The following is a 16,547-nucleotide window of genomic DNA, read 5'->3' on the forward strand; positions in this document are numbered from 1 at the left end:
CTAACCCTTGATCGTAGGAGATAGTAATGTAGGACTCTACAGATCAAGTGCTATCCAGTCATAAAGTTTGAACACTTGAAGAAACTTATACAGAAAACTGGAAACACTGCATCCTATCTGTAGGAATGAACAATCGACAGCAGGGGAAAACAGAAACAGGACGGAAGACAATGAGGCACAAGTGTGGCCTACATGGGTCACATATAATTCGCCCAGCTGGTACCCACTTAAGGCCCAATCAGATCCCAGTTCAAACCCATATAGGCAAACACAGGTGGCGCACACATGGTTCTGAAATAAAATGGCCCATTTGGATACCACCTAAGACCCACTTAGAAACCCGCAAAAGCCCATATGGGCTAACACGGGTGGGCCCTTTGTGAAAACTGGGTGCACGGCCCACTCGGAACCCATGCCCATAGCCCATGTCAAAACCCAAGTGGGGCCCAGATGGACATGTTAGCTGGGGGGTGAGGATATGAATACCGTATTGTTACTCAATATTGCCACCAGCTGAGAGCATAGCTGTACTACACTTTCCTACCTGTAACTGATGAGAAGAATAGAGAAGCATCACTTGCATTCATGTTTATTAATGTCAAAGCACTATTCATACACAAACAACACTAGTCAAAAGAGAGTATGGTACATATATAGTGGGAATTTGATTTGATTATAGTTGACCACAATTTCATTGGTATTTGTTCAGGGATAAAAAATATATATTACAGACATTATTCTGTATTGTATTAGAAATTTTGGCATCCATTTTACTATTTACACAGTTCTATGACAAGTGTATGTGTATGCTATGGATATTTTTACACTTACTCATCAATAATATTTATACCACAAATATCTTCTTGGACAATTAATAGTCATGCTCAGACTTTTGGTGTCAACATGTTTGAGCTTCAGATGGAAAACAAAATATATCTCTGACATCACAATGTTTGATGACAGAAAACATAACAAGAACACACATCATGCATAGTAGTTTCAAGGTCAATCAGAGGTCAGACAGACATACAGAGCTATGACCATAAAAATGATCTAAAAAGGTTTTTTCTGTATGCGCTTTCCTCATTAAGGTGACTCTGTAGTTCAGTGAATTTGTCCAAACTCATAATTCAGCCACATGAACATGCACAAATTGTCTTTTGTTACACACATATATCACATAATCAATATTTAAATACAGATGTTACGATTATACATATTTTGGGACCACCACTTTTAAATAACTATCAGGGACACAGGAACATTAGCAATCATTATCCACAGACATTGTGACTGCTGCCACAGATCCATTTAAAAATCAATGCACTATACAGGTTGGTTATTGAGGAATATAGGCATTGTTCACCCATTTCACTCAATATATCTATTAAATGCAACAAGCTGTTATAACTGCCTTCTACACAGCATATGGAGCTAATTGTAAAGAGCCATGTAAACAACAGCTGGTACAGACTCATTGAGAAATATTAATGCATCCCAGATTTGTACTCAGATGAAGTCACCTGTTCGGCTATTCATGATTAAATGACATGCAGAGAACTTTACGATGTTGTGTAAATGTTTCAACAATCATTGTGCTTCGACATCAATATTCAATTTGTCAAATAAACATTGACAAGTTGACCACTGTCCACATACTTGAACTGGACTATCACAGTAAATGGTAAATGGTGCATTTATATAGTGTCTTTATCCAAGGCGCTTCACATAGATTGTTCATTACATTCACCCATTCACACACATTCATACACCGATTGCGGCAGAAGCCATGCAAGGTACCAACCAGCACATCGGGAGCAATGTGGGGTTCAATGTCTTGCCCAAGGACACTTTGACATGTAGACACTAGACAGGAGGAGCCGGGATTCGAACCGCTGACCCATGGATCATTGGACGACCTGCTCTACCTCTTGAGCCACAGCCTCCCCACAGTATTCTGAACATCACAGTATCCACAAATTTGATACGACTTTTCCACCTTTTCAGTATTTTGACTTTAGTTCAATAATTATTAGTATAACTATACTTTATTTGTATAGTTATAACTTATAATATACACAAGATATCTTTTACTAAATAGATATGAAGTATTATACACTGATATTTAATAGTCAAATATTTTTCCTTGAATAGACAAGGAGACAAGGTTAAGAAATTGCTTCATTATAGTAGTAGGTAGTCTAGAAAAAGGTCTTCCGTCTTCACTATAATTGAGAAATATTTATTGGAAATGTCCCGATCACGTGTTTTTGCTTCCGATCGAATTCCGATCATTTGATTTTGAGACATACCGATCTTTCCCGATCCGATCTTTATATTTTTATATAACACTTGCCATATCACAATAGCAAATATCCTAATGTAATGTCTGTGTTGCCTTTCAATTATTGAAAGGCAAAATGTGACTATACTTTTATTAGAATGACTGTCATTGTGTTCTTTTTCTTTCTATGAAAGCATGGAATCATAGATGTATCAATAATGATGTATTAGTTAATATAGAACTGAAGTCAATAAAGTGTGACTAGTCTTTGTTTGATGATCTCTGACTGGGACCAGAAGGAAAACAACTAGCATAAACACAACTGTTTTTACAAAATCTCATTGCTTATACATCTTTCTTTGAGATTTACATTAGACAATTAAAAATCAGATATTTTCTCCCCGATTCCGAAACATTTTGATACACAGACCTTCATCAGGTTGGTGAGATTATGTGTACCGAATTGTCCCCAATAAATATTTCATTTTATTCTACGACGCATCTGTTGATCTACAGGTGTGCTGTTCTGTTCTTTTATAATGGTCTATTCTCTGATAGAAAAGTATTCGTTTTTGCATTGTGCACATGGACAAATAGCCCATGGCTAATGTCCTTAACGAAAACATCTTTGGTCTATCAATGAATAGCTGTTAGCCACAGCAAATATCCTTTTTGATTGACAATATTTCATCAGATGTGCCCTACTTTTCATGTTTCAGTTCCTAAAACACTGTTGATTACATAATCATAATACAGTGCAAAAAAGGACTCCACGTGTCACATGCTGTACATGACATGATCAAAATGGGTTACATCAAATTCAAATAAGTTCTGTAAAGCAATTGGCACAGGTTATAGGAAACCATTTAAAACAAGTTTGCAATACGAAATTAATTTGATGCTTGAAGTTTCCCACAAAAAGATAATAATAAAGTTGATCTCATACCTCATTCTGAGAGATCAGACACCATAATGCTTAAAATTAGCACCCTTACCAAAATGAGGAGCTGGTGCTGTACACTTGAAGAAATGGTACAGACTCATAAGACTTCAACACACCATCTCTGAATCTCTCACACAGTGTGAGGTAGTCAGGTAGTACTGGTCTTGTGTTGTTTGGGAGCTCTAATAGACAGTGCTAGGTCATTCCTTTCAACTTGTAAAAAAAAGAAAAAAATAAGAAAAAGTTGGTACTGTAAGAAGAGGAACAACTTTGTAAAATGACAATGAGTTTTCCTTTGACCAACAGCTCTAATTCCCTATATTTACAAATGCAGACAAATACACAAATAAATGAATTAAAATTCATAGAAATTAACAAAATAACATTAGTAACAATGGAATTATCAGTTATCAATATGAATGCTCAATTTTAACTGAAGGCCATTGAAAGCATGTATGAAAGCATACTGTAGGTAGTGTGATTCAAGTCTCAGTAAAGTAAAAAGACACAAAGGTAACACTCTAAACCGCCTTTCAAGTATTTTCAAAAGTTGGAGAATTCCCATCCTCTACCCAACCTTTGTGGTGAATCATATATGTATGTACAAAATAATGGATGCTATTCTGTTTGTTGGTTGAAATTATGTTGAGATATTAAGAAGATGAATGAATTCTGAATTGAATTACCGTATTATATGCAAGTACATAGATCCCCATAAATAAATGAAGAAAAGAAAGACACAGAGAAAATATAAATTGTTCCATTCAAATACTGATATGCCTGCATAGCATGCATATACACTTTTCACAAGATTCACAACAAAAAATAAAACAAAAAAATGGAAAGGAATGACACTGGCTGTCTGTTTTAGCTACGAGAGCTCAACCAATGTTGGAAAAATCAATAATGTGACTGCCAACCAAGGTCACCTGTCATACTCTGTCGTCCGGGACTGAGACTACTGTGGGACAGCAGGCTACACTTCAGCAGCAGACGTCATAACTAGGCCTTGTTGACAGTAATAATCAGACTCAACACTAAAGGTTTCGTCCCAACTTGTCCTGTGGTTCCTCCAGACTCACTGCGGTGAGAAAGAGTAGAAGGGAAACTGGCCATCATCCTCGTCCACGAAGAAGCACTGGAAATAGGGCATGTCATCTGTGGAAAGAGCCCGTTTATATACATTATATAGACATTGTTTTCCTTGTTAGACATTGACAGAAATGTGTGTGGTAATGAGACTTTTCAGATTTCTGTGTAAATATTTTCCATGATCAAAAGAAACGCACCTTCCATGATATAGGGGTCTGGTGGAGGAACTGTTTTAATAGACAAAGATTAAGGATTAATGTGGCACATTGTCATTGGGGATTTTTCAAAGAAAGGGTAATTCCTTTCTTACCTTCTAGTTTCTCTTCTTTAGTTGTTTTCTTCGCAACAGCTTTTTCTGTAACAAACATAACAATTTAAATTAATACATTTTTATGTTGGTCTAGGCCTCCAGGCCTAGAGATTAATAAATTCAATATGCACATATTGTCGATATTACTAATTAATTCATGTTTCTTATTATTCAACGACAGGTACCTTTTCTCAGACACTTGTTTCTCTTAGTATTTTTCAAAACAAATCGCCATTTTTCAGTTCAATTCTGAACGGAACCTTCTGTTTTACTTTTTCTTACCAATTACATGATGAATGAACATTGGATTTGACTTAGGGCTAATCGTTTTACATTATGCAAAACACATGCCTCAGGTATTAGTAGTTGCATGTTGAGACACATTTAGCAGCTATAAAATCTGACAAGACAGCATGATGTATTATGCTGGGAATAATGACAGAGAATGATAAACGATGTGATCTTCAATTGTGATAATTAATGTGGCCTTGACAAAAACGTAGTCCTTAAAAACATGTTTGGTATGACAGAAAAAAACCCCATGGCACCTTTCTTCACATCAGTTGTTTTGACTTTCTCTTTTGCAAAGTCAGTTTTTGCGCCTGAAGGTCACAGTTTACTATGAAAACCTGAATCTCCCGTCAGTCACGCATCCATATATGGTCACGCCTCGTGACATCACGCCTCCATATATGGTCACGCCTCGTGACATCACGCCTCCATATATGGTCACGCCTCGTGACACCATAATGGCCGCCCCCGGCCCCCATATATGAAGATCACGACACTGACCTCATCAAACCCTGGATAGCCAATCATGGAGAAGGCTGGATCATCACCGGTCCTAGATCATTCTGCATATATGGAGCCGGCCAGCAACTCTACATCTGACCTCAAAACCTCAAGCCCTTAGATCTCCATATATGGAGCTGACCTGTTCTGACATTCCATATGTTGATCTGACCTCATCAAACCCTGTACACTCAAGACACAATCCATATATGGCCAGACCTCATCAAACCCTGTACACTCAAGACACTGCCCCGCTGCCACCCTTAGATCTCCATATATGGAGCTGACCTGTTCTGACATGTTGATCTGACCTCATCAAACCCTGTACACTGAAGACACTCCATATATGGCCCGTACAGAATTAATTCCATATATGTTGATCTGACCCCCCTTGCCAAAGCGCCAGCGCTCGCCGTCAACGAGGCAGATGTGTGGACACCAGCTTTAGGGCGAGGTATTCATGGCATGGAGCTTTAGGGCGAGGTATTCATGGAATGCCATTCAAGGTATTCATGAAGACCACTGCTTTGCACAGGTATTATTGCTTACACAACAATAAAAATATTACTTAAAATCCATTATTAACAGTGGTAAATAATCCCTTCAACACATATTGAGATAATGCATGAAAAAACACGAGTTGATTATTTAATCAACTGGTATTTTTTCATGCATTCTCAATATGTGTTGAAGGGATTATTTACCACTGTTAATAATGGACTATAAACTGATTATTTACCACTGTTAATAATGGACTATAAACTGAATGGATTATTTACCACTGTTAATAATGGACTATAAACTGATTATTTACCACTGTTAATAATGGACTATAAACTGAATGGTAGTTTACCTTTCTTCACTGTGCCAGGTTTGGCCTTCTCTTTTGGCATTTCTGAAAGACAAAAAGTGGTCAAACATGGCCCAAAAGCACAAACAACCATAGATGAAAAACCACAGCTTAGTGTTTTCACCGGTGACTATCTAATATATATTGCAATCATGGTAGTATAAAAAATAGCATATGGATGGTTTTCAATTGTTAATAAAGGCCACCAACCACCACCGGTTAATAGCTCGCCTTCGGCAATGGATTTGCAGCTCCACAGCTCAGAAACATCATGATAGCAATGATCTGCTTTCAAATAAGCAATGCGCAATTTGGGCCAAGAGTGACTATATGATTATTTATTTTAAGTCTAAAGTAGCTTGCAGGACAAAAAGCATAGAGAGCTCAAAACCAGTTAATCAGCACTCTTTCACAGTGGCAAAACACATCTGTACCTCTCAGAGTCACTGGTTTGGGCAAGTCTTCTAAGGGGTCTGTGCAAGAAATAGTGCAGATTACTACAACAACTGCACGTATTAGCATTCTGTTAATCTAGATTGAGATAATTTGTAATTTATCCTTTGCATCATTAATGCAAATAAAAAAATACCCAACTGATATTTTGTTAAGTAAATAAGAAGCAGAATACTGACTAATGGATGTGCAGTATTTCATTACTTTTGTACCTTTCATCTTTTTTCTTTCCGGTGATTTCACAATTGGCTTCGTTTTTGGCTTTTCAGCTTCTGTACAAATACATCATGGATGTATGAAGCCAATTCTTTTACATTTACGGAACAGGCTTTGTACATCTATCTCTATGATTAACAGCAAGAGAAATTTACCTTTCTTCTCGGCAGATGGCTTAGCCTCTTTTGAAGCTTCAGGCTCTAAATGATGAAAGAAAAATATAAAATATTACATACTCATAGTCATAAATAAAAATAACCGAATTATTATGTGAAACATGCTATTCTAAACTGTATAGCTTTTTCAAAACCACAGGTTTGTCCTTCTCTTTGAGCACCTCAGCTACTCAAACACAGTAGCATCTAAAATACTGTAGAATGCATTGAGCCATTCACTTAGTTGAGACATACAACAATCACATAATCATGTGCAAAAATCCTACTTTTATTTGCCGTTGTAAATGTGGATGTCTGTTATCTATAAGCTTGGGTTCTGAAATAATCACATGAGTAAAAGAGAACATTTTCAACAAATGTCTTGCATTGGTAATGGCAAGTGAGGCCACCTCCACTGATTACTGTCCCCATCCAGAGCCATAGAGTAAGACAGAGTTAGGACAACTCTGTTCACGTCATGGGGCCAGTCCAATGGTGGCTCTTTTACATAGACTTCTATTGGTTAACCGGAAGTTACGGAATGCATTGGAGTCTATGGGCTCGCGAGTACTTGAACGATGTTACCAGGCTGTTTTCTGCCCCTCAATGTCGTAACTCTGTCTTACTCTATGGCTCTGCCCCCATCCATGTAATTCTACAGAGCACTGAGATGCATTGCTTTATCTCTAGTTAAGCAAGTTAGTTACTACATAAGATATGCTTTCATACTAATGTTATCACTAATGTGTCACCATCCTGTAGTGCATTTATACAATATTGCAAATGAGCAATATCACACTTGTTGTGTCATATACCTTTTTTCTTTTCAACAGCTGAGTTAGGCTTTTCCTTGGAAACGACAGGTGCTACAGTATTACATTGATAATTGTTTAATTCAACATAAGGACAATAAATTAACAATCCAACAGAAACATCCAACAGAAACAAACCTTGTGTTGGAGTCACTGGTTTGACCTTCTCCTTAAGCTCAGGCTCTAAAGACATAAAATCAACAAATCATCAGTTAATTTGACAACAATCCTCCTAGTCATTGCATAATATGAAAGACATGAACTGTATATACCGGTATTCAACATTTTATATATGCCATTGTCTGCAAAAAAACAATATGTTTTTTTCCACAATAATGAATCAAGCATTGATGCTTTGATGCATCCCTCCTCAATGTGCAGGGTTTTGATTTTTTAAGGGCACTTTTATTCTACCTATGAGGGTGGATTCTGCCAATGCATTTCGATGGGAATGGAGCGTTCTTTTCAGCAGCAAACTGCGCCATTCCCATTGAAATGCATTGGCCGAATTCGCCCTCATAGGTAGAATAAAAGTGGGGTGTGAGCCAATGTTTTTGTTGCCATCACAGTGTAGCATATATGCAATATAGATGACATATATGACATAATACAATAGAATAAGTAGGATTTAGGCTTTTACAATAATATAACTAGCAACTTAGGCCACAAGCTACTTGCTACAACAGGTATGTACTCAGTAATGTTGACAGTTTGTGTATTACTGCATATAGTGCATTTGTACATTTTCCAAATTAGCACTACATATCACACGTGTCGTATACTTTACCCTTCTTTTCTGCTTGAGGCTTTTCCTTGGAAACCACAGGTGCTAGAATATTATATTAATGAATGTGTCAACCGGATTGCATACAATGAAGTAATGATATAAAACTGATTAACAAGGAAAAATAAAAATATTTGTAAGAATCAACATTGTGTTCAAACAAACCTTTTGCTGGTGTCACTGGTTTGACCTTCTCCTTAGGAACCTCAGGCTCTAAAGACATCAAATCAACAGCAAATTCAATAATCTGGTTTAATTACGAATGGTATATTACGTGAGCTAAATCAGAGGTGGAATACTACTCCATTGGTGTGTCTGTGCATGTGAACACTGAATTTGGTGTCACTATCACACATACCTTTTTTCAGTGGCACAACTTTGACCCTCTCCTTTGTTAGACTAACATTTTTCGGTGGGACTTTAACCTCTGCAAAAATGGATACAATTACCTATTGTGCACTTGCAAAAAATACAATTAAAAAAAGACCTAAAAGTTACTGGATAATGTTCCCTGTACCTTTAATCACTGGGGTTGGTTTTGTCCTCACCACTGGTGCCACTAGATAATTGAATTTCAATATTATTGCACATAAATCATAGCCTAGTAGAGTGAATTCTTGAAGCTGAATCGATCAATTACCTTTCTTAGCTGGAGTTGCCTTGAGCTTCTCTTTTGTGACAGCTGCTTTAGGCGTTTCCTTGGAAACCACAGGTGCTAGAATAGTATATGAATGATTGTGTAAACTCAAATGCATACAGTGAAGTAATGATGTCACATATATATTACCATCAAAGGTGTGGAAAAAAACACCTGATTAACAATAAAAGGAAAAACAAACAATAATAGAATAAGCAACATCCTCCACAAACCAACCTTTTGCTGGAGTCACAGGTTTGGACGTCTCCTTAGGAACTTCAGGTTCTAAAGTAATAAAATCAACAAATGCTGAGCTCATTTGATGCAACAGTAAGCCAAGTAATTTTGATCAGTTAACATAATTTTACAACATAGAATCTTTGCAGGAAGGTTGAAAACAATTAAAGTTTGAATAATTTGAAGCATCGCAGATATAGATTATATTAAATCTTTACATTCATTGTATAGGTTTTACTGTGGCGTTTATCAACTTGCAGTTGGATTAGCATAAGCTACTTATCACACATTTTACAAATTAGCGTTATAAATATCACACATCATCGTCTCATTACTCTCATATACCACCTTTCTGCTTTTCAACAGCTGCTTTAGGCTTTTCCTTGCTAGAAAAATATTAAAGATTGTAACTCATGCAGTGAACTGATTAACAATAAAAGAGAGAGAAACAAAACATGTGTAAGAATCACCAACATCGTGCCGAAACAAACCTTTTGCTGGAGTGACCTTCAGTTTAGCAACCTCGGGCTCTAAAGACAAGAACTAGCTGTCAGTCAATTTGCTGTAACAATGTTTTACAAGCTTTTCACAATAATTTCAAGCACCAGAGATGTGTTCACTCACTCTTGTATTGGTTTTAGATACAGACAGACAGACAGACAGACAGACAGACAGACAGACAGACAGACAGACAGACAGACAGACAGACAGACAGACGCACATGCACACACTTTTTACTATTTATAATGTCTCAGTCTGACATATGACAAATGACAAAATGTATGCATTTAACAGGTTTATGTTTTAGTATTGACCTTTTGCGGCAGGTTTGGCCTTCTCTTTTGGAGAAACAGGCACTGGAACAAAAATAATCACAGTGTAAATAACTAGTATATATAAATGATTTCAAACAATTTAAAGATTTTAGTATAAATAACAAACAAGAATTAATTTAAAGTAAGTAGCCTACAACAAATTAAACTTTTACTGTACATACACACAATATGTATTAGGAATGATGCCATACTCATTGTACTGTATACCAGATAAGTTATTAGAACAGTTTATCTTCATAGATCAATCCACAAAATGTAAATATATTACAGACCATGGCAGTAATTGTGATTTTCATCACATTACAGTAGCTTGCCATTTGCCGGCTATTGAGAATCATACTAACTGCAATTATGGTCAAACTGTATCATGTAAGATTGTCATCTTTGACAGACCGATAAAATTAAGCCTAGAGGGTAGACATCTGGGCAGCTCGATGTAAAATTGTCTATTTTGTCCAAAATTGAAAACAAAGAAATATTAAGTATTTTTTAAAGTACGGTAATTGGTAATCCCACATATTGGTAGCCTATTGGTAGCCTATCCCAATATTGGCGTGACGCATTTCACTTGAATAATGTTGTGTGCGCTCGTGCGGAGAAATACAGTTATTTAATGAATCGCATGATGTAAGTAAGTGATTCGCTGTGTCAGTGATATTTTAAATGCAGACATTTAGAAGGAATAAGCAAAAGCGTGAGGCTCCAATTCCTCTTCCTTGTTTCTCTTCTCCTGCGTGATATGAGATTCTGAGACTGTGAAAGCTAGTGTGGGCTGAGAGCTAGTGACGGGTGAGCACATGTTGGCTCTGATTGGCTAGTGGCCAGATTTTATGATGGGCACATCTTTTCATTGGCTACATGGGCACAGAGCGACATGGGCACAGCCACGTGACAACTTTGCAAATGTTTAAAAAAAATAATATATATATATATATATATCCTGCTACCCTAATAGACAGGGGTACATGAGCACCTGGCCGTTCATTCGTGCTCTATCTCCGACCAAGCCACACTTCCACCACACATCTCTCTATGCAAAATAAAACCTGCACACTCCCACAAAAGACATAGACTACATTGCATTCGCCAAAAATGTCTTCTTTACTGTTTAAATATTACTTTTCTGAAACACGCTATTCTTGCTCAACCTCAACAGCCTACGTCAGAATCGTCATGTTGGCGTCTACTACGCCAACTACGTTCACTTAATGGGGCCAGTCCTTCACAGTGACACACGCGTTAGATCAACCACGCGACCGGGATGGTTTCTACCCCTCAATGTCGTGCCTACTCTACACTGCCATCCCAAGTCCCCTCCCCCTTTCACTGCTCCTGTGTGTGACCTGTGAACTACTCTCTGACTGCACTGTGGCTTGATTTATATGTGCGAGGTTGAAATGTAATGCACATAAATTAATTATAGGTCCAGCAAGCAAATCATGATTGTCTGTTTGTGCTCAATAGGTCACCATCACATTCCGATTTTAGGTGTTGTGTTTTCTATGACATTTATTTGGGCCAGTAGTTTCATATCTATCCTTTTTCCGACCAACACAGAACATGCTAACGGTGTTAGCGCGTTAGCATCCATCTTGCTTTTGATTTATATGTGCGAGGTGGAAATGTAATGCACATAAATTAATTATAGGTCCAGCAAGCAAATCATGATTGTCTGTTTGTGCTCAATAGGTCACCATCACATTCCGATTTTAGGTGTTGTGTTTTGTATGACACTTTGGCCAGTAGTTTCATATCTATCCTTTTTCCTTTGACCAACACAGACCATGCTAACGGTGTTAGCGCGTTAGCATCACACAGCTTACAGCGTCAGTGTTGCATGAATACTTTCAACCATGACAATGCCGACTACTTTTGCTACACACACTTCCCAAGGATTATGGAGATGTCTTTATTTATTTTTTAAGGTTGAGAAATGAAATAATTATGGTCGTTTCTAATCTCAGCATTTCACAAGAGAAAGACGTGGATGCCTTTCGCTGCGCTGTTGGCGTTGCCATGTCTCATAGAAACAAGTAAATAGGTCTTTAAAAAGAATCCCAAAACAAGCGCATATAACAGGGGTCTGTAACCTATTTTAAATGAAGTGCCATGTTTTTATTTTCTAGATAGTGAGTCAGCCACAAGCTCACATCACAACAATAATCCATGTAATAATCACAATAACAATACTAATAATAATAATCATAATAATCCTGCTACCCTAATAGACAGGGGTACATAAGCACATGGCCGTTTATCCAACAGCTTTCTCCGACCCAACCACACTTTCACCACACATCTCTATATGCAAAATAAATTCGGCACACTCCCAGAATACATATAGGCTACATTTCATTGAAAGAAATGTCTTAATTACTGAATAAATATTACTTTTGTCAACCACGCCATTGTTGCTCAACATCACCAGCCTACGTCAGAATCGTCATGTTGGCGTCTACTACGCCAACTACGTTCACTTATTGGGGCCAGTCCTTCACAGTGACACACGCGTTAGATGAACCACGCGACCGGGATGGTTTCTACCCCTCAATGTCGTGCATTTGCTGCGCCCTTCTAATGCTGCGCCACGCCTACTCTATACTGCTCCATGCGACTCGAACAGCGTCAGCAGCAGCAGCTCCGAGCCTCCGTCAGAAAGGCTGCCCACAGCACTGCACAGCCCCACACCCAAATGAATCGAATGAATGAATAAGGCGCTTATATCGCTATTGCTCAGTGGATGGGACATTTACATTAAAAGCAATCGGATGGACGCGTGGATAACGGCATGGTTGTGTGCAATCGGAGGGAAAGCTTCCATAATCCATATAGCTTCCATGCTAGCTGCTTCAGACACAGGGGAGGGGAGGGAGAAATAGTGCGAAATAGCGCTTATGCAACAATTACCCTAAAACACAAACACCTCAACTCGATGTCATTGTGAATAAGAATTTCGAGCGAAATAATAATTTTTGGAAGGACACTTTCACCCAGTATGAAGCTAAATGTGGAAGCCGTGTGTGTCACACCAAAACGGCTGACCTATAGAATCCTGTAACCAGCCTCTCGCACTGCCTGCGAGTTGGCTCCGTCTAAGGCTCCGTCTTATGAGCAAATTTAGAACTTCCGGTCTGACAGCTAGCAGATTTAAGACATCCGGTTGCTTTCAGAATAAAATAAGATTATTTAATTCGTTAATTAAATAATTTTTACATTACATTATTAGTATTATTATTACATTACAGTTATTGTAAAGACACACATTATGTTTCTGTGTAAAAATAAGTAATTAAATAACATAAAAAAGTTATCTAAATGGATAAATGCTATTCACTGGAGTGCATGGACTTTATAAAGTGGACACTGGACAAAAGACGGCTCCGCCAGGCAACTATCTGGACATACCCACGCGTTTGGGAAGATGTCCTCTACCACCCCACAGTCTCCGCTAAGCGGGAGAGGTGTAAAATTCACAGCAGCAGAGCTTCTACTGGGGTCAATGCAAAAAAATGTACCGTTTCCGGACCCAGAATGGACACTGGACAAAGAGGCCTCCGCGAGGCAACTATCTGGACATACCCACGCGTCCGGGGAGATGTCCTCTACCACCCCACAGTCTCCGCTAAGCGGGAGAGGTGTAAAATTCAGAGCAGCAGACCTTCTATTGGGGTCAACACTCAAAAAAGTGCCGTTTCCAGACCCAGAATGGACACTGGACAAAGAGGCCTCCGCGAGGCAACTATCTGGACATACCCACGCGTCCGGGGAGATGTCCTCTACCACCCCACAGTCTCCGCTAAGCGAGAGAGGTGTAAAATTCAGAGCAGCAGAGCTTCTACTGGGGTCAATGCAAAATAAATTACCGTTTCCGGACCCAGACTGGACACTGGACAAAAGACGGCTCCGCGAGGCAACTATCTGGACATACCCACGCGTCCGGGGAGATGTCCTCTACCACCCCACAGTCTCCGCTAAGCGGGAGAGGTGTAAAATTCAGAGCAGCAGACCTTCTATTGGGGTCAACACTCAAAAAAGTGCCGTTTCCAGACCCAGAATGGACACTGGACAAAGAGGCCTCCGCGAGGCAACTATCTGGACATACCCACGCGTCCGGGGAGATGTCCTCTACCACCCCACAGTCTCCGCTAAGCGAGAGAGGTGTAAAATTCAGAGCAGCAGAGCTTCTACTGGGGTCAATGCAAAATAAATTACCGTTTCCGGACCCAGACTGGACACTGGACAAAAGACGGCTCCGCGAGGCAACTATCTGGACATACCCACGCGTCCGGGGAGATGTCCTCTACCACCCCACAGTCTCCGCTAAGCGGGAGAGGTGTAAAATTCAGAGCAGCAGACCTTCTATTGGGGTCAACACTCAAAAAAGTGCCGTTTCCAGACCCAGAATGGACACTGGACAAAGAGGCCTCCGCGAGGCAACTATCTGGACATACCCACGCGTCCGGGGAGATGTCCTCTACCACCCCACAGTCTCCGCTAAGCGAGTAAATGGGTGCTTATATTTCTATGTGAAATGTGGTGATGCTGGCATCACAATAGATGCCAGCATCACGCTGCCTCCGTCTAATAAGCACATTTACAACTTCCTGTTTGGAAACCGAAACAGATGCTTCTGACATTTGCCTGTGCGTGCTTAATCGTTGTACTTCTGAACACATTTCCCAAATCTCAGTGATTTATCCACACATCGCTCTGTGTGTGTGTGTGTGTGTGTGTGTGTGTGTGTGTGTGTGTGTGTGTGTGTCGCGTCGCCCTCCAGCTGCAATTGCGAGTGTGCGCTGTGTGCAGGGCACACTACTGAGTTTAAAACCACAGCTGAAACATGAAGTGGAGTCTGTCAATTCCCGCAATTTCCTTCTTCCCATATTGCGCTGCAACGACACTAGGATTGAGCCCCCCGAAGGGGGGCGAAATTCTAGTATATATATATATATCCTGCTACCCTAATAGACAGGGGTACATGAGCACCTGGCCGTTCATTCGTGCTCTATCTCCGACCAAGCCACACTTCCACCACACATCTCTCTATGCAAAATAAAACCTGCACACTCCCACAAAAGACATAGACTACATTGCATTCGCCAAAAATGTCTTCTTTACTGTTTAAATATTACTTTTCTGAAACACGCTATTCTTGCTCAACCTCAACAGCCTACGTCAGAATCGTCATGTTGGCGTCTACTACGCCAACTACGTTCACTTAATGGGGCCAGTCCTTCACAGTGACACACGCGTTAGATGAACCACGCGACCGGGATGGTTTCTACCCCTCAATGTCGTGCCTACTCTACACTGCCATCCCAAGTCCCCTCCCCCTTTCACTGCTCCTGTGTGTGACCTGTGAACTACTCTCTGACTGCACTGTGGCTTGATTTATATGTGCGAGGTTGAAATGTAATGCACATAAATTAATTATAGGTCCAGCAAGCAAATCATGATTGTCTGTTTGTGCTCAATAGGTCACCATCACATTCCGATTTTAGGTGTTGTGTTTTCTATGACATTTATTTGGGCCAGTAGTTTCATATCTATCCTTTTTCCGACCAACACAGAACATGCTAACGGTGTTAGCGCGTTAGCATCCATCTTGCTTTTGATTTATATGTGCGAGGTGGAAATGTAATGCACATAAATTAATTATAGGTCCAGCAAGCAAATCATGATTGTCTGTTTGTGCTCAATAGGTCACCATCACATTCCGATTTTAGGTGTTGTGTTTTGTATGACACTTTGGCCAGTAGTTTCATATCTATCCTTTTTCCTTTGACCAACACAGACCATGCTAACGGTGTTAGCGCGTTAGCATCACACAGCTTACAGCGTCAGTGTTGCATGAATACTTTCAACCATGACAATGCCGACTACTTTTGCTACACACACTTCCCAAGGATTATGGAGATGTCTTTATTTATTTTTTAAGGTTGAGAAATGAAATAATTATGGTCGTTTCTAATCTCAGCATTTCACAAGAGAAAGACGTGGATGCCTTTCGCTGCGCTGTTGGCGTTGCCATGTCTCATAGAAACAAGTAAATAGGTCTTTAAAAATAATCCCAAAACAAGCGCATATAACAGGGGTCTGTAACCTATTTTAAATGAAGTGCCATGTTTTTATTTTCTAGATAGTGA

At 39.3% G+C, this 16,547-nt stretch overlaps 1 protein-coding gene across 18 annotated transcripts in view; it reads right to left on the bottom strand.

The window, feature by feature from the left end:
* Window positions 1–573: 573 nt before the first annotated feature.
* The window catches only part of LOC308330093 (uncharacterized protein), a 43,933-nt gene continuing 27,959 nt past the window's right edge, over window positions 574–16,547 (bottom strand). For 14 of the 18 annotated variants that reach the window (XM_080784767.1, XM_080784766.1, XM_080784764.1 and 11 more), the window contains 17 exons: window positions 10,381–10,422; window positions 10,057–10,095; window positions 9,566–9,613; window positions 9,332–9,406; window positions 9,209–9,250; window positions 9,050–9,118; window positions 8,857–8,904; window positions 8,695–8,736; window positions 8,046–8,090; window positions 7,911–7,961; window positions 7,096–7,140; window positions 6,937–6,996; window positions 6,706–6,744; window positions 6,275–6,316; window positions 4,630–4,674; window positions 4,517–4,546; window positions 574–4,385 (listed from right to left, as the gene is read on the bottom strand). In XM_080784767.1, coding sequence (XP_080640893.1) covers window positions 4,306–4,385; window positions 4,517–4,546; window positions 4,630–4,674; window positions 6,275–6,316; window positions 6,706–6,744; window positions 6,937–6,996; window positions 7,096–7,140; window positions 7,911–7,961; window positions 8,046–8,090; window positions 8,695–8,736; window positions 8,857–8,904; window positions 9,050–9,118; window positions 9,209–9,250; window positions 9,332–9,406; window positions 9,566–9,613; window positions 10,057–10,095; window positions 10,381–10,422 — 842 coding nt within the window. In that variant the 3' untranslated portion in view covers window positions 574–4,305. The remainder of the gene's footprint in view (window positions 4,386–4,516; window positions 4,547–4,629; window positions 4,675–6,274; window positions 6,317–6,705; window positions 6,745–6,936; window positions 6,997–7,095; window positions 7,141–7,910; window positions 7,962–8,045; window positions 8,091–8,694; window positions 8,737–8,856; window positions 8,905–9,049; window positions 9,119–9,208; window positions 9,251–9,331; window positions 9,407–9,565; window positions 9,614–10,056; window positions 10,096–10,380; window positions 10,423–16,547) is intronic. The other 4 variants (XM_080784772.1, XM_080784775.1, XM_080784760.1 and 1 more) reach the window with 4 other exon arrangements.

The sequence above is a fragment of the Protomyctophum bolini genome, assembly GCF_963924005.1.
Source record: "Protomyctophum bolini genome assembly, chromosome: 15".
NCBI classification, from domain to species: domain Eukaryota; kingdom Metazoa; phylum Chordata; class Actinopteri; order Myctophiformes; family Myctophidae; genus Protomyctophum; species Protomyctophum bolini.